The 18,675-nt window shown below is 37.0% G+C and overlaps 4 protein-coding genes and 1 pseudogene across 5 annotated transcripts; 1 reads left to right on the top strand and 4 right to left on the bottom strand.

Moving 5' to 3' along the window:
- Nucleotides 1–631: 631 nt before the first annotated feature.
- LOC146937152 (cytosolic sulfotransferase 12 pseudogene) lies at nucleotides 632–1,926 on the top strand (annotated as a pseudogene). Its single transcript, XR_015030859.1, has one exon. The product of XR_015030859.1 is annotated as a cytosolic sulfotransferase 12 pseudogene (transcript).
- LOC146937151 (uncharacterized) lies at nucleotides 1,898–4,702 on the bottom strand. The gene has a single exon (XM_085749348.1). It carries the CDS (start codon nucleotides 4,685–4,687, stop codon nucleotides 2,732–2,734), a length of 1,956 nt encoding a protein of 651 aa, XP_085605474.1. The 5' UTR covers nucleotides 4,688–4,702; the 3' UTR covers nucleotides 1,898–2,731.
- A 4-nt stretch (nucleotides 4,703–4,706) lies between these two features.
- Nucleotides 4,707–5,410, bottom strand: LOC146937150 (uncharacterized). The gene is made up of 2 exons (XM_085749346.1): nucleotides 4,778–5,410; nucleotides 4,707–4,715 (listed from the first exon to the last, which is right to left on the bottom strand). Exons 1-2 carry the CDS (start codon nucleotides 5,408–5,410, stop codon nucleotides 4,707–4,709), a joined length of 642 nt encoding a protein of 213 aa, XP_085605472.1.
- A 992-nt stretch (nucleotides 5,411–6,402) lies between these two features.
- Nucleotides 6,403–7,425, bottom strand: LOC146937149 (uncharacterized). The gene has a single exon (XM_085749345.1). It carries the CDS (start codon nucleotides 7,423–7,425, stop codon nucleotides 6,403–6,405), a length of 1,023 nt encoding a protein of 340 aa, XP_085605471.1.
- Nucleotides 7,426–8,359: 934 nt separating this feature from the next.
- On the bottom strand, nucleotides 8,360–9,667 carry LOC146937148 (protein FAR1-RELATED SEQUENCE 5-like). The gene has a single exon (XM_085749344.1). It carries the CDS (start codon nucleotides 9,665–9,667, stop codon nucleotides 8,360–8,362), a length of 1,308 nt encoding a protein of 435 aa, XP_085605470.1.
- Nucleotides 9,668–18,675: the final 9,008 nt, after the last annotated feature.

The following is an 18,675-nucleotide window of genomic DNA, read 5'->3' as shown; positions in this document are numbered from 1 at the left end:
TAGCTTATGTGTTTATCATAATATTTGTTGTTGATTGCATAAATATATGTAAAATAACTAGGGGCATGTGGATATAAGGTTTGCTTGGGGGCCGAGGTAGAGAAGTTAAGAAATGAAGTTATAAGAAAGTTGAGGGTTTGATCCCTAATTTTATTGAGTAAAGATCCCTCCATTTATCAAATTTAATGGAGTATATAATTTAGAGAGAGATAGACAAAAAAAAAAATGATAATAAATGCTTCCACTAGATAGGTCCCACTTGCATTAATTATTTTATAGTTTTTTCAAGAATTTTTGTGTCTTTATCTCATCAAATGGAGAAAATTATAAATAAAGAGAATCCTAACTCAATTATATTTAGTTGAATTAATCACAATTTTAATCGTGAATTGAATTATTATTAATTATTTACCCAACAAAATTAACCATGTGATAAACCAAATGTTGCACAAGTTAGGAAAACCGGTTCTATAGTTAGGTACCGAAGTAGTAGATGTTACATTCTTTTTTATTACTAAATCAAAATGGTTGACAAAAAATCACTAAGTTTAGTGTAATGAGAACCTTTTAGAAGCACCATATAAATATAATGTTGCGTATGGTTAACTCAACTTCATTTTATATATAAATATGTAGATCTTGGGAATCTACTTGAAGCCTTTAGTACTCACCCACATACTACATGGCAAAATTAGGTGATGAAAACTCTCTTGTTCCAAAATACTTGCGAGAAGATGACTTAGGCAAAGAATGCAAGGAGTTGATACAAACCTTACCATTAGAAAAAGGATGGGTTAGTACCAACTTTCATCAATATCAAGGTTTTTGGATTGGCACAAGGATTCTCCAAGGTGTTTTATCTTGTCAAAAGCACTTTCAAGCCCTTAATACAGATATCCTCTTAGTTACTACTCCTAAATCAGGTACCACTTGGCTCAAAGCATTAACCTTTGCTTTGATAAACCGCAAAAAACATCAAAATATTCATAATATCAAGCATCCTTTGCTCACTACAAACCCTCATGTTCTTGTTCCCTTCTTGGAGATTGACCTTTACTATGATAAAGATTATGTTCCTAACCTAAATTCATTATCCTCTCCAAGACTCTTTGCAACACACATTCCATATGATTTGTTGCCAAAATCTGTAAAAGAGTCAAGTTGTAAAGTGGTTTATCTTTGTAGAGATCCTAAAGACACTTTTGCTTCACTATGGCATTTCTCAAACAAGGTAAGATCACAAAGTAGTGGAACACTTCCATTAGAAGAGTCTTTTGAAAATTTTACTAGAGGGTTGACTTTGTTTGGACCCTTTTGGGAGCATGTATTAGGTTATTGGAAGGAAAGCTTGGAAAGATCAAACAAGGTTATGTTTTTGAGATTTGAAGAAATGAAAATGAAGCCTTATTTTCATTTGAAAAAGCTTGCTGAATTTTTGGAGTGTCCATTCACCAAAGATGAAGAATCTAAAGGGGTGGTTGATGATATATTAAATTTGTGTAGTTTTGAGAAGCTGAGCAACTTGGAGGTTAATAAGACTGGGAAAGTGTCATTTGGTGTTGAAAACAATGCTTATTTTCGCCGTGGCCAAGTTGGAGATGGAGAAAAGCTTCTAACAACTCAAATGATTGAGCAGTTAAACACTATCATTGAAGAGAAATTGGTTAAACATGGGTTTAATTTTTAGATTTTGAGAAATTCAATTCAATATCATCTTCTTACCTATTTGCATTTTTTTTTTTGTTGAATTGCCTTTTTTTACTTTTTTTTTTATTTGTAGATCTAAATATGGACTACCATATAGGTGGTACTTTGTGATTCGGGGCATGTAATTAATTTTTATTATTTATAACTTTTTTGGCAGAATTGTAAATGTCACATTTTCAAAAAATAATACTTATGTCATATTAATTATTACTTTTTCCATTGCTTCTTCTAATCTATATTATTGTTTGCTTTCATTCTCTTTGGTCATTATGGAACATTTCTTTTAGAATATAAAAAGTTTAGAATCCTGCTCTTTACCCAAACAGGTTTGCTCACTCCTAAAGTAAAATACCAAACTGCCCCTACGCATGTTAAGTTACGCTAGTACAATTATTAACGTATGTTAAGTTACGTTACGTATGTTAACATGCGTTAGTGTTATTTGTTAAAAGACACTGCGCATGTTAACATGCGTTAGTGTTATTTGTAAAAAAAAAAAAACACGCATGTTAACATGCGTTAGTGTAATGCAGTGCGTGAGTTAACTCACGTTGCCATTTGCACTGGCGTGAGTTAACTCACGTTCATAGCAGAAACAGAAACTGCATTAAATGCATGCAGTAACAGAACAGACTTGTGATAAGTCTAGAAAGACCCGTAATCACGCCACATTCATAACTTAACCAAATTATGTCAGTTTAAGAAGTTTATTGGATAATGCGACATAATTGATCAAAATTACTTAAAAACATCGTTTTTATCACAATCACGTAATCACATATAAACGATCCAAACGATCCAAATTTCATAAATTCGCCGGTAATGACCCGTAATAATTTAAACACACTTAATGACACGTAAACGATCCAAAATAATTCATTTCATATATTTATATAATATTAGTTACATATTGGCCATAAATATCAAAATTACACAATAGGCCACCAAAAAATATGTCGGGGTGTAATACCACCAAAAAATAGGACGAACACCCACCGACCCAAAAGTGTCATAACCTATCTAACTAGACTAGTGATAGTGCATAATCTCCATCTTCATCCATGACTTCGTTCTCTTGCTTTGGCTTTTCCGGGGTGTCCAAAGTAATAGGATTGTGCTCATTTGTTGGTTTCTTTGGCGGCTTTGGCTCCTTAGACATGAGCTCATCGAAGGCGGCGTTTCTATCCAAAAACTGAAAAAGCCATTGCTCCGCATCACCAATCTTGTGAGTCATCCACTCCTTAGGAGGAGGTGGTAGCGGACAATTTTCTTTCAACTTCACATGAAGAAAGTGGTCGGGAATCAAGCAAAGGCACATTATGTTGGAATGTGCATTAAGTGGTGGAGCACTCCGGAATGGAAAATATGTCTCACATGAATCACCCAATTCGGGCAAAGTCAATAGAACAACCGCTCTATTGTAGCAACTAGCAACAATGTGACCCATATCCGGAGTGGTCAACCACTTCTCTGGAGGTGCAATACCACTTTTACTTGTTGGAGGGTGTAAACCATCCAAGATAAGTTTGTAACGGCTCTCGGTAGCATATATTGGCAAGTAGTCACTCTTGTGAGTTTTCAACTCATTAATAAGTGCATGACGAACCAAAACATGATCATCCTCATGAAATCCCATGTGCCTAGCTACAACCCGGAAACCACAATTACCATCCCCTCTAACATTCACAATGTCATCAACGTATGGTCTCATGAGATTTGGAATTTGTGACATGTATGGTATTTGCAAATAAGGTTGTTTTTTTGAAGTAGAAGTTGAAGTTTGTGAGCGGGAGCAAGTGCCAAGACGAGAACCTTTAGTCTTATGAGACTTACTCTTGCCATGTGTGCATTGACTATCGGGATTTTGAGCATCAATAGTCTCCCACCAAGAGGGGATTCGACCGGTGGACCTCGTTTTCGGTGTAGACTTCACCCTTTTAGGTGCCCCTTTGGTGGCCACTTTTCTCAGAGGTGGCTTCAACATTGTTTCCTCCGGAAATCCTAGTTCACGTAACTTGTATTTGATGAAGAGTTTCATCTTGTAAGGGGACCTCTTGATACGTTCTTGAATGGCGTCCCATTCCTCCGTAACGGAAAAATTGGCATCAACCTCTTCTCCAATTACACTTAACCTTCGCCAATGAGGGTGTATTTCTTCCAAAAGAATAGGCAATTTTTGCTTTCTCTTCTCGGCAAGAATACAAGCACAAGGCAACCCGAACGTTGCCATTTGCACACAACCACAATCTTCTTTAGCAAAGCCGAATCTCCTAGAGCGTTCATATTCTTCATCGATGAAACCCAAAGCGGCCTTAGAGACATACCCCTCCAACTCGGAGAATAACTTGTTTTTTTTGTATTTGTGCACCATGACGGTTTTGCTCCTCCCAAAACTCCCATGTATCTCACCGAATTGGTTTTTCAACATTTTGTCTATTTCATCCCAACATGTTGCCAAATCTCCCACACTACTCCTCAAGTATCTTTTCAATTGTGCATGAGCCGATTCAACAATGTTGGTGCTCCTACACCCTAGATGCAAGTATGTATTCGTCCATGCCCTCACAAAATGCTTCTTAAGGGGCAAAACGGTTTCCTCAACATATTTAACATACAATGGAAACGGTCCACATACCTCATCTTTGAATGTCAACCATGCAATTGCAAATGAATCCTCCGTAGGAGAGTTAACCACATCTCTCCAAGCACTCACTATTTTCTTAACAAGCTCACATTGCTTGTCATCATCCGCTTCCTTTGCTTCTTTGGCAACAACTTTTCCTTTTCCTTTCGAAAGGTTGGCATTGACTTTACAATCCGTGATGCACCTAGATCTTACATTCTTCTCAATATGAAAATAGCAAAGTACATGGTCCGTTTTAGGGAGAACTTCGGCAACGGCTTTGATCAAAGCGAGGTCCCTATCAGTTACAATCACCTTAGGCATGTTGTGTTTTGAGGTCAAAAGACCAACCAACATCTCAAGTGTCCATATGAAGTTATTCTCTCTTTCAAAGGAAAGAAAGGCAAACGCAACCAAATAGGTCATTTTGGTAGAGGTGACACCAACAATCTCAAATAATGGCATTCGGTATGTATTGGTTTTGTAGGTGGAGTCCATGACCAAAACGGTGGGAAAAGTGTTGAGCATATCAATTGAATCCGGATGAGCAAAGAATAAATCTTCAAGAGTGGTTTTCTCGCTATTTGCTCTTGTGAAATAGACATACCGATGCTTCTCCAACTTTGTAATCAAGTATTTCAACCTAAACGGACAATTGCACTTCCTTGATCCCGTGCCTTCAAGCTTCAGTTTCTTCCTCGTCTTAGGTGGCTTGTATTCACCACTCCTCTCACATTGCATGTATGGCGCTATTGTACTAGATTTATCTATAGAAATAGTAAATCCCGCCCTAGCCGCTTGTCGACGAACCCAACCAAACAATTCCTCTCTATCTTTCCATCTCTCGATTGTTGTAAAAAATGAACCGGTGTTTACTTGAATAACACGAATACCGGTAGGTACCGATTTAGGCTTCTCTTCAAAATTACCGGTAGGTACCGGTGTTGCTTGATTGTGAAGTATGTGAGCTTCAACTTGAAAAGGAATTTTCACTTTAAACTTCACTTCATTGGTTGGTTTGCCTATGCCGGAACCTTCACCGGAAGCTTTGTTTTTGCCCGGGTTTTGGCTCAACGCCATCCTCCACCACATTTTCAACCATGCCACTCAATGTCTACTCAATAAAAAAAAAACAAAGAAAAAAATTAAATAAATGACTTGTGCGGCAAGCAAAGCAAGAAAAATTAAGAGGTGAAAAATTTCAAAATCTGGCCAACAAACTAGCGTGAGTTAACTCACGCTAGTGTTATCTTCCTACGCAAGTTAACTTGCGCAACACTTACGAAAAACATGACGTGACAGGCACAAAAACCAGGAAAATAGGATGAGTTTTGGGGATACATTACCTGTTCTTTGATGCTTGATGAGCGTAGAAACTTGTTTCCTGACGATTTGCAATGATTTGGAGTTGAGATTATGACCCAAAAATTCGCACTTTTAGGGTTTTTGGAAGTGGGGGGAAAGAAAAATGGTGTTTTGGGCTTGCATGCTGAGTTTTGAACTAAAAACGGCACTTTGTGTGACTTAACTCACGCTACGTGACTTAAGTCACGCTGCGCATGTTAAGTCACGTAGCGCATGTTAAGTTGCGTAGGGGTAATTTGGTCTTTTACTTTGGGAATGAGCGAAATCATTTGGGTAAAGAGCAGGATTCAAAAGTTTAAGTGGGTTGAACCGGATAAGGCTGTCATAGTAAGGATTATATAGGCCTTCTAAAATTTTAGAGTATTACCTTTCCCACCCTATGCCTTTCCTCGCGCGCCTTATTTTTTTTCCAATTTTACTCTCGGGACATTCCGGATTATATATTCCGGAATGCACCAGTGCACAGAACTGAAACAGATTTGCATGTCATTGTAGTTTTTATCATTTTTTTTCAATAAATTATTACATATGTTTGTATAAAAGACAATTAACTTAAATATTATATCAAAAAATGATTATATATATATATATATATATATATATATATATATATATATATCATTATACCAAAAAGTAGTTGAATTTATATCATTACACATTTCACCTAATGATATAAATTTCAACTAAACTAATGATATATATCTAATCTATGGCGCCGAAAGATCAATGAGACTATCATCCATTTCAACCTTCACACCAGGAGCAGGTCCAACACCAACCCTCTCATCGGGATCAAGATTTTCAACAATGTACAATTCCTCATCATCTTCTATGACCGCTACACCCGCCGCCCGACTTAGCTTATTATAATCTGCCATCCGGCTGACATATCTATCAGGCCAAGTGTCGGCATCCTCTCGATGGTATTTTCTCCATAGAGCGGAAGTGGGAGGAATCGGACAACCATCCTTCAATTTCAATGCCATAAAATGGTTTTCATTCACATATGCTAGACACATCAACGGATCGATAGTTGGCAGTGGGGGTGGATCACATAGAGGGAAAAAGGTTTCTGATTTCCCAATGGACAACACAACAACCGTTTGGCTGAATTTCTGTGCGATGAGGAACCGCATATCCGACATTGTCGTCCATTTATCCGGTGGTGCATTGCCAATACCGGAGTAGGATAGAGCGTCCAAGACCTCGTTATACCGCCTATCATCATTAATCATTCTCCGATAGCGGCCATTTTCTACACCGATAAGCTCTTTGTAAAGGTTGTACCGGACTAATACATGATCATCAACAGTCAAGTTACGTAGGACCGCAACTTCTCGGAACCCACAATGGCCGTCATCGGGCACGTCCGTAACCTTTTCAATAAAGCCATGCATCCAAATTGGGATTTGGTTTTTGTTTGGTATGTGGACTTCAACGGGTATTGGCTTCTTCAGATTTTTTGGATTTGGCTTAGGAGGAGTAGGAGACATGTTGCTTTTCCGTGCTCTCTTTCTACTTGTCCCTGTTGACCGTGTCTGTGAACCCTGTGTTTCTTGCTCCTGGGAGTCAACAATCTCCCATAGGGAAGGGGACTGCCTTGTCGATCGAATGCTTTGCTTATCTTTCTTTGGAGCTCCTTTGGTGGTGACCTTATTTGGCGGTGGTCGCATAGAGGTGGTTTCCGGTAAAACAAATTGTTGGAATTGTTTTTTCAAATGTACCTTCATGTTGTAATCGGCATCCTTGAATCGGGCCTACAATGTGTAAAAAACTGTCATTTTTGTTGATGGAAAACAGCCAGAAACATGCACTCTGGTACCACTACTGATACAGTCCGGATTTTATTTTCCGAAATACATAAAGACATCCGGATTATATAATCCAGAACATCCCGATACACCATATGCATGAGCCTTAAATGCACTTGCATGGGGCGTAAATGCTACCTTTCCGGATTATATAATCTGAAACCCATCAATTATGTCCGGATTATATATTCCGGATTGCACCAGTACAAAATACAGAAACAGAAATCCTGGGCAGAACATAAACTGACAGTTTTGAAAAAAAAATACCTGGAGAATATCCCATTCTGACAATAGAGAGATGTCTTCTTTTTTGAAGCTTCAGGTCAACCTCGTACTCGAACCCCAACCACTTCCAGTGGGTGTGAATTTCTTCCAAACGGATGGCTGTGCCGTTCTTGATCTTCAAAGCTATCATACACGCACACGGTAATCCGTAAGTGATCAAACTCAAACAACCACATCTTGATTTATCCGTACCAATTTCAAGTGCCTTATTGTACTCTACTACGAGATGATGCAAAGCTTCCCTTGAAATGTTCTGGATCAACCTAAAACCTTGTCTTTGAACCGATGTTCAAGCATGATAATGCTCGTCTAAAATGAAGCATGTATTGGTATGTTGCAACTCTAGCATAGCATGGCATGAACGGATTTCCAGTTTGTACTCAAATCACCCATACTACTACTCATATACCTTTTCAACCGAGCGTGTGCAGATTCAGCTCTGTTTCCCCATATGAAGGTTTTTGTCAACCCAAAACCTCACAAACTTCTCCTTAACCGGATCCAAATTTGTCTTTTCAACATAATCCAAAAACTTGGGAAATTTTGCGCATACAACTTTAAACCGGGTTCAATTATCAATATATGCTTCCTCCGTGTCGGAGTCCACAATATCCATCCATGCAGCCATCACAGTCTTCACCACCGAAGCAGGCTTAATCGCTTGCCCACTCTTGCCTTTGAGATCCGTCACTTTGCAATCCAATTTACACTTTGCTCTCACATTTTGTCCAATGTGATATGAGCACAACAAAGTAGTAGCTTTAGGGAAAACCTTTTCCACATCATTGATCAAAGCATTGTCCCGATCAGTGACAACTACTTTGGGATAGAGATCTTTGGAGTGCAACATCTCACGACACCTCTCAACAGCCCAATAAACATTGTCTTGCCTCTCAGACAACATATAGGCAAAAGCAATAGAGTATGTTTTCATGGTAGAGGTATTACCGACAAACTCAAGCAATGGAAGACGATACTTGTTTGTCTTGTATGTTGAATCCAACACAAGCACCGTGGAGAACGTGTTAAACAACTTGATAGAATCTGGATGTGCCCAAAAAACATCACTGACTTCATCAGAATCATGATACTTCCTACAATGATAAACATAACCATAACCATTATCAACCAAAGACTTCAAGAGATGTTGCATGTCATTCCTCGAACCCTTAATGGACCGCATATACCTGTAAGTAGCATTATTCACGTGTTTGATGGTAGTTGAAGTGGTACGGTTCCTCTTCTTTAAGTTGGTAAGTATTTTCCTCGGAGGAACGTTTGATTCCACCATCTCTTCAAGGTTAACACGTTCATTTGGGTTTAGACGACCGACGGTTTTATGACCTTTCAACACATCTGTCATGCCATGGTTGTGTTTACCATCACCAACTTTGAGGCTCCAATCACCACCAGTCAACAAGTAACCTCTCAGCCTAAACGGACACTCGCATTTAACCGAACCAGCTATCTCGCGCCGACTCTTTCTCTTGTACTCGGTGTATGAACCTCCTCTTTCACATATCAAAGTATCAAATGCGTTTCTTCCGTTGCCACCGTTATCGAATTTACCAATAACAGTGGAAAATCCAAGCTTCCTAGCTTTCTCTTGAACCCACTCCAACAAATCATTGCGTGTTGCAAACCTGTGTTTGGTGGTAAAATGTTCTCTCTGGTCAATACAAACAGCAACAACTGGAGGTGGTACAACAGGAGGAATAGGAGGAGGAGCATCCTCTACTTTCGGGGGTGGTGGTGGGGGATTCTTGGATTTGGCATTTCCAGAATCATGTGCATCTTCAACTAAAAGAAGCGGCGACACAACATGAGGTTCATTTTGAGGTAGATCATCATTTGGGGGATCAACAGGAACATCCATGACTGAAAACAGTGTGAAGCAGAGTCAGAAAATGATCACAGTTTCTGATTGGTACAGTCCGGATTACGAAATCCGAAACACATGAATGCAATTCGGATTTCAAATTTTGGAAAAGTACAGTGAAGATCATACAACGTGATCAAATGTTAATTGCCTAAAAATCGACTAGGGAAAGGTTTATATACACATTACCTTTGCATTCAGATGAAAATGATGATGTTAACCCCCCTTGATGGCCAGATTGCTGCTCCAAACCATGATTTCGCCCAAATGGAGTGTTTTTTAGAGGTGTAGGGAGTGTTTTTGATTAAGGTGGTCTGCTTCAGCTAGGTTCTGGAGAACTATATATAACCTAGCTGTCCGGATTACGTTTTCTGGAAAAAAATGACTACTTTTCCCGCCTGGTTTAAATACAGGGCGTGCGGATTTTCTTCTCCGGAATACAACCATTGTGTCCGGATTATGTTTTCCGGATTGTATTTCACCCTGACCAAAGCCATGTTTCGCAAGTCCCATGGGGTAGTGTGATTTCCAAATCCTTTCGGATTATATGATCTGAATATTGTCCGGATTACATAGTCCGGATAAAGGGTATTTTGATAAAAAAAACAGGGCGCGCGAGAAGGCAGTAGGGTGGGGAAAGTAAATCTCAAAATTTTAAGCCTATTAATGCATAATGTATGTAAGATCTGGAGTTCAAATCTCGACCACCACAAAAAAAATTGTTCGTCCTCAACGATAATTTTTCTTTGATTTCCTAACAGCACTTAATTGGCGTTGATGCTTGAATTGCCCATCCTTTGCATGTTTAACTTGTCCTGCCAATGTTTTTTTGACAAAGTTGTATTCATTTACACGTTTTGCCAAGTATAGCGTATAGTTTTCTCCCCACATGGTTCATTATTGTTTGAGTTTGAATTAGCAACCACTATAAATTTTGACACCTAAGCTAATTTGCATGTGAGACTATTAAGAAAGTCCTTTCCTCTTTGCTCTTTATATATTGCCTCCCTTTTAGAAAAAGAAGATCAAGATGGAACTTATCTCCTTTATTGTTGTCCATATGTCCATATGGCAGACAAGTGAAAGCATGCAAATAAAGAAAAAATTTCAACGACGTTAAAAAATGAGTAAGTTACAGTGTTAAAAAACAATTTTTGAGGTTAGAAGAGCAATTTTTTTTGTATATTATAGCAAGTTAAATTTTGTAAACTTCTTTACACCAAACTTAGGTGGTAGTTAAATAAAGAATTGTAAGTCATGTTGTAAGTTTGATCCCAATACTAGACTAGATATTTTAATTGTTATTCATACCTTAAATTCTTTTTTTCCTTGATATTATTATCATTTTAATTTGATGTTAGTTGATGGAAATATATCAAGATAGGTAGTGTGTAATCAAAGATTGCAGTTGTAAAAAATAATTTATATTTGTATGAGAATTCAATATTATTTTGATATTTTAAGATTTAATAATTAGTAAATAATGTCTATACTAAATATTATTTTCAACGTATATCAGTGATTCTTAAAAAAAAAAACATATATTAGTGATTAAATTATTCTTATTTTAAAAGTTCTTATGCTAATAGGGTTGACTTTTGATCTATCCGGTGAGAACGAATGAGAGGCAACAGTGGCAGATAATGCTCTGATGTGACGGTAACGGCTTCCAGTACGGCAACATTGAGTTTTCGCGGTGGAACGAAAGGTGTCTGCAAGCACATTAGCACTCCGACGCTCAAGTCAATAATGGAACTAAGAAAGACTGTGTAGAAAGTGCTGTGAAAAGTGAATCATACCTTGGGGGTGAAGCAAGTTCACCCTTATATAGGCACACGTTGGGCATAACCATCTCCGGGTTATGCGGCGTGTGATTAGAGACGATAGAGGACACATGTAGGGTGATCCTCGCGTGGGGGAGCCTTTGAATGTGGCAAGGTGCACTTAGGCTGACGTGCTCCCTCAGGTGCAGAGCCTTAAGACGGGGTAATTATGACACATGTTAATGTGTGACTGGTTTTTTGACCGGTCTAGAACAACTTTATTGAAAGGGGCTAGACTCTCACAACGTGACGAACCAAAATTTGAATTTCGAGTGATCAGATATGCATATTTAGTGTCCGACGCGCAACAAATAAAATTACTTTCAACCTATGGAATATATATATATATATATATATATATATATATATATATATATATATATATTTATATTTTTCGTCAACACACATAAAATATCTCTATTTAAATTTCACTTTAGGCCTATAAATATATTGAACCGACGCTGATACCCACCATCAAGACAAATTACAAACCTCTCATAAACATATCAATTAAATATTATTGAAAATTTTATAATATAGTACTAATATATAAACACCAATTTCCTCTAATTAAACACCAATTTCCTATAATACAGTACTAAAGAACCGATTAAGTTGGACGTTCGTTGGTCAGATCTGTTGAACAAATTCAGAAAAGTTTGATCCGATCTAGGAAGTACGAAGAGATCAGGGCACTACTGGACGCACCAGATGAAAACATTAATTTACTTGATCTGTGATTTGTTATGTATTATTTTATTACGTGTTTTATGTTGTTAAATTCAATATAGATCTATTTAGGAGAGAGAATTAGTTTATGTTTTCAACATAGTATTTATTGTTTATGGAAGAAAAAAAGTAAAATAAATAGGGATATATTGGCAAAGAAATAATACTCCATCTGTTTCAAAATATGTATCGTAGTCAACCGCTTCAGACATTTCAAAATACAACTTTGAGCGTAAATATATTTAACTATCTAAAGTAAAAAATTACATAAATTTAATATTTTTAAAATATTATCGAGATAAATTGAACAAAATCTTACATATTAAGATATGTATTTACATATTAGTTAAAAATTATGGTCAAATTAAATGATAAAAATAATGCACATTACAAAAATATGACATGCATTTTCCTTCAAAAAAAAATAAAATAATATGGCATGTATTTTAAAACAGATGAATATAATCGAAAATATCAATAAAAAAAAGTTTTCAAAATTGTTTTATAACTAGCATGGACACCCGTGCCAAGCACTTGATAGAATTCCGTCAAACTTGAGAGAGATAATATTGTGATGTAGCAAATGTCAGTTAAAGTTCAACGTTGGATGAAAAAGTGTAGGTTGAACATCAAAAGAGTGAGAAACTCATGCTTAATCCTTAAAATTTTGGATGTAAATGTAGTATCATTCTCACTTTTGTTCTTACCCTTTCTCCAATTTGTAGATCCACATTAGTGTTGGCTCCTCATGAAAGCCCAATGGTGGTATGATATCCTGGTTCAACGTTGTGGGGGAGCAGAAGTGTTCTAGGTGGTGGATCACGAATACGAAGAGTCTGACACTTACTGGAGATATGTTAATGTGTAAGTGTAAATTACAATTTTACATTGTATGCAAGAGTAGATGTGAGCAACATACAAATGAGATGATCCATGTACGTAACGTCTTAAGACTTTGGATATATGATGTTAATCTCACTCGTGTGATTGATATTAGCCTAATATGATTATACTACTCAATTTAGACTTTCACAGAAGTCTCAACATTATGATAATTTGATTTATTAATTTTTGAAAGTAGTTTGTTTAATTTTTTTATTTTAAATATCAGCTTTCTAAAGTGATGACGGTGCATCAACATTAGTTTTTTAGTCGTATTTATACCTTTATTATAGCATTTAGAGAGTCAACTGCAATGAATTCATGGTGAAATCAAACCAAAACAGGAACAAGAGCTCAAGAGAAGAAACTTTGAGAAAACAAGAAAATATTGCCTAAGTTTAAGCAATCGTGCCACGTTGATCACTGGTCGTGGCACGTTGCAACGATGTGGAGTTCATGGTGACATTCTGGAATTTTCGTGGCACGATGGGAAACAAAACTTGCCACGATTGGTTGATGAACTTGCTGCCACGTCAGATTAATGAAGGCATCGTGCCACGATGGTCCCGAAACGTGGCACGATGATGGGCTTTTTCTGAAACCCTAAATTCTTTCTATAAATATCCAGCTGCTAGCAAAGGTTAGGGGACCGATTATTATTGCGATTTTGAGCACTGAGGACGGCAGGAGACCAAGGAACAAGCCCTGAATCTCATACCAACTCTCCGTTGGTTAGATTTATGTATGTTTTCTCTTGTTTATGCTTATAATTGTTTATTTAAGAGTAGCTAAACCTCTAGTTTGGTTAAGCCATAATGAAACTATTGTAATATATGATTTTGTAGTTGAACTCTCTCTATAATCAATGCTATTCAGTTTTTATTCAGAATTACTTGTGTTTATTGCTTTTCATGTTATTGTTTTGTATGACTACTAGCCCTAGCTTCTTGCAATCACATAAATTGATCTTAGGAATTGAATGACTACTAGCCCTAGCATTTAATCCTGAAATTGTAATTTTGTTTAACTCAACACTAGGAACCTAGAGATAGGAAATTGAGAGTTATGATACATGAATTAACGTTCCAACATCGCTTCCATGGTTATTCAATCAAGTTAAGAGATTAATAGGGTTATAACTTAGGAAAGGGTTTTGAGTCAAGAGATTGATCAAAACCACTTACTTAATTTATCGTAAAAACTGAGTAGTAATTGAGAGTAGAGAGAGGTAGACTTTTCATATAAAGCAATAGCAGATTCACAGGCTTAACCATTCATCTCAATATAATTTTCTCTCACACTTTTTCTACTTTAATTAAGTATGATAAAACCAAACTTTTCTGCCTAGGGCAACCAAATACAAACTTTACACATCCTAACGTATAACGCGCTTGCTAGAATTGAAATTAACACAGTCCTTATGGATTGATATTTATTACTACTTCGATAGATTTTGGTACACTTGCCAGATATCTATCATAAAGTCGAAAAATTATTCAACCTCTATTATATCAGATTCATCCATTTTTAATCTTTGGTGGGATCCGACAATAGAAAAAAAAGTATATGTGTTCTTCTGAGATAAAAAATACATACATGTTTATTCGACATTTTAAATTTTCGTGGCATTTTTTTATTAAGTCTAATATTTTGGTAATATATTTACCTAGTAATTTTTAACTCATTCAATAAATGTATATAATTACTAGTAATTCATTCTATACTTTATACTCTCACAGATAAATACAACCACTCCTTACTTGTTTCCATTATCACTTTTCTCATGTTCAAATTCCTTTATCGTCTTCTTTCTTTTTCTAATTTACTTTATTCTTTCTCATAAAAGAAAGGAACAGAAACACTCCTCTATGAAACTGCTATCAACCCATATTTTTTAACAAGTTGTGTCTCTTGCCTTATTTGACAATCTCACCAGATCAGAAACAAAGACTGTCTCACACTTACAAAGAGATGTTAACACGTCATGTGTTAGTTAAATTTCTACATTGAATGCAAGAGTATATATTGAGAAACATGAATGTGAGATGACCAATATATTTAATGTCTAAAGGTCTTGGGTGAAGATGTGGTGGCAATCTCACTTGTGGGTTTCTCTTGGTCTAATGTGATGATCAATCCATTATATGTTCACTCATAACTTCAAACTTTATGATGAACTATTTTTTTAGTTTTTGGATGTCATTTGCTTGATTTTATTATATTAAATATAAGTTTTTAGATGCTCACTTTCATGCAACTTTTTATCCAACCTCCACTGATAGGCGTTTGGCAAGTGCACCAAATACTATCGAAGTAGTAAAATATCGATTCCACGAGGACTGTTTTTAATCTCAATAATTCAACTACGTTGTATTTTAGGATGTGTAAAAGTTGTTTTAATTTGCCACTAGGCAGTAGATTGGTTTGATTGCATAAAAGTAATTGATGAAAATAAAATTGGTTTTTAAGAATAAGAGAGAGATGAGTTTAGGTCTTTCGAATCATCGATGTTCCCCTAATTGATATGTTGCACCTATTCGTATGAATGATCTTCTAATCCCACGATAGTCAACAAAATAGTCCTAATCAATCCCTTGAGTTAGAACCCTCTTCTCAAACTACAGCCCCTAATTCCTTAGGTGGTCTAATAATCTTTGAAGGTTTAAAGCACATTAACCTAATATCACTAATAAACGATTATCCATTCCTAGACTAACCATGTTTATTAGAACAATTCAATAGGTCTAAGTCGAAAGCTATGGTCAGTAGTCATTCGTTCTCACAAAATCATATTTATATTTGATCAAGATATAAAAAGCATTAAGAACAATTGAATTGAATAAAGACTAGAATATCATTCACAATAAATAGAGTTTCACAACATAATATCTCAATTAGGGTTACAACGAATCATCTCAGACCTAACCTCTAATGGATTTAGCTACTCATAATAGTGTTTACAAATAACATAATCATTAGAGGTAATAAAACATACACAAAGTGGTTGAAGGATGAAGAAATCGTCTTCCGGGTCTTCCTTGCAGTTGCAAAATCGCACTTTGCTCTCTAGAATTCATAACCCTTGTTTTTGGAATAGACTTCAGCTTAAGTAGGCACAGAATATCACCTAAATCGTGTCACATTTTAAGTAAATCGTGACACGTTTTCACCTTGTAGAGCAAGAAACAAGATTAGGGTTTCTCCAAATCGTGGCACGTTTTACCAATCGTGTCACGTTTCCAAATGTCGAACCAACCTTCTGAAGCTTCCTCAAATCGTGGCACGTTTTTAGACAAATCGTGACACGTTTTCTTTCTTTGCGTTTTCTTCAGTTTTTCTGCTCTTTTTGCTGCTTAGGTCTTCTTGTGAACTCCTTTTTGTGATGAAAACACATAGAAAATTACGTAATGACAAGATGTCATCACAACCCCAAACTTAAACCATTCCTTGTCCTCAAGGAATTTACTTGCAAAGCTGACAATCGACAGTAAAATAACAATTACCTGATCAAGCAGTAGTACCCAAAAGTTCAACACCTTACTAGCTAAAGATGAGCTAGTTTGACTTGTACGCATCCACCAATTCACAACTCCACGCAACTAATTGAAAAGGGTTCATACACAGTCGACATGCAATCTACATATTACCATACGCTTGAAAAGTTTCTAAACGTCAATCAAAATCAATGTCAATGCACACTTTGAGGTCTTTAAAGGTTATAACGGGGCTTAGGTGAAGGTGGGATAATATTTGGATAAGTAGGCTACACAAAATTTGAGTTAGGCATTCCTATGGAAGTTTAAGCATAAAATTCAATCCTTCATTCATTCACCTTATAGAACAACAATTGCAAAGGTACTAGAGAATATTTATACATTAGGGACAATCGAGTTTGAAGTTACTCGGATTTTCAATGTTTTGTCCCTTTTTCATCATTCATTTTCATTTTTTTTTCATACACCATTTTTGTGTATATTTTGCATGATAAAGTTCAATTTTTTTTTCTTTTTGTTTTCTTATTCTCTAGTACCCCCACCCCAAACTTAGTTGGTTGCAAATTCCAATAGCAACCCCAAACTTAATTATTAGCAACATTCTACAATGCCTAACTCAGAAAAACAATAAGGGACAAGTCCTAAAAGTGTCTAAGCTTGTAATGTAGTTTATCACCGAACAAAAAGTTCTAATCCTACCGGCTCAAATTGGCTAAGAAAAGGATAAAATTTAACAATTAAAATCAGGGTAGGCTTCAAAAGGCTCACAGGACCAAGCACTTTTGCCTCCGTGTGCTAATGACAAAGATCAATCAACAGTAGAGAAACAATGCAAGTTCTAGAAATGTAAATGCATGGAATATTCTAATATATGTAAATTGAAAAACAAAATTTGGCAATGAACCTTATGGCTGAGATTTCTGGGAGTTGTGACTACCTATCTTTACTGCCGTACACTTCGCCTTTGAAAACCAAGTCACTCCTCCTTTTGAACTTTTGGAATACCACTTGAACAACTATTTGTTACTAAACTGTAAAAAGTCAACTAAACAAACAAATTCATCAATAATAAACAAGTGCAGGAATAATTACAAAACAGGGGGTAAAAACCGAGTTAAACTTAATGAAAGCAAATAAAATTGTTCGAACATGAAATTAAGAGTACATAACCAAAGAGCTGAAACAAAAACAGAAAAATACAAAAGATGGGCCATCAGTAGCCCACTCAATCCTGTATCTGGTCCTCCGAAATCCAAGTGTTGGGGTCCTCCTCTGCATAGGTATCCTCCCCAAAGTGATGTCTAGACTGAGCGCCACCAGCAGCAAAGTCAGCTCTGATCTGCTGCTCCCTATCCTGAGCTCGACCTCTGGTGACATCAAAATAGTGGTCCATAGCCTCCTCGGACCCATCAAAGCGCTCAAAAGACCCAGTCATCTTCCTCCTGTTGAGGCAGACCGCCTCAGTGAACTCCTGACCAAATCTCGGACGGTTCCAGTACTTCTGATCTGACACCTCGTTCATCCAGTTGGCATGGCCGAACATGTAGTCCAGCATCATAGGATGAATAGGTGCATAGGCACCCTGCTGACTGCTCCCCTCTCTAGCAAAAGTCTGACTCTGAGGTGGTGGCTGTGGCTGATGTGGTGGTGGTGGCTGTGGCCGTCCTGCTGCTGCTGCCTCGGGAACCATGATTGCATGCATACGGTCATGATAATCCTTGACAAAGCCATCCATGTAAGTGTCGGTGATGGGCTTCATCACGGCAACATTGATGGGTGCACCATCAAGAATAACCGACAAGGTAAGCACGCGGGGCAGCGGAATCTCTGAAGTACAAGAGGTGCCCTCAATAGTCTGCACCACAAAAGATGCCCACACCTTTGCATGGGGCTTGAAGTCAGCCCTCAACAGCATATGTGACCCTCCATGCCACTTAGCACCTTCAACACAAATCTACAGAAGCAACTCTTCCCACCTATCATCATTCCAATTCTTGCACTCCTCCATCCTCCTCTTTGCATCACACACCTCTGGTGGCACAATCTCCAGCAATTGATTTATCCTCTCCGGGCTATA

This window comes from Medicago sativa, chromosome 3 (assembly GCF_051527215.1).
Source record: "Medicago sativa cultivar Bolivia chromosome 3, Bolivia_mono, whole genome shotgun sequence".
Taxonomy (NCBI): Eukaryota; Viridiplantae; Streptophyta; class Magnoliopsida; order Fabales; family Fabaceae; genus Medicago; species Medicago sativa.
This window is presented reverse-complemented; position numbering and strand designations above follow the sequence as displayed.

Bases quoted from the DNA above. Each gene is read 5' to 3' on its own strand.
- LOC146937151 (XM_085749348.1), bottom strand. From the start codon at position 4,687: ATGTTGGTTGGTCTTTTGACCTCAAAACACAACATGCCTAAGGTGATT.
- LOC146937150 (XM_085749346.1), bottom strand. From the start codon at position 5,410: ATGGCGTTGAGCCAAAACCCGGGCAAAAACAAAGCTTCCGGTGAAGGT.
- LOC146937149 (XM_085749345.1), bottom strand. From the start codon at position 7,425: ATGAAGGTACATTTGAAAAAACAATTCCAACAATTTGTTTTACCGGAA.
- LOC146937148 (XM_085749344.1), bottom strand. From the start codon at position 9,667: ATGGATGTTCCTGTTGATCCCCCAAATGATGATCTACCTCAAAATGAA.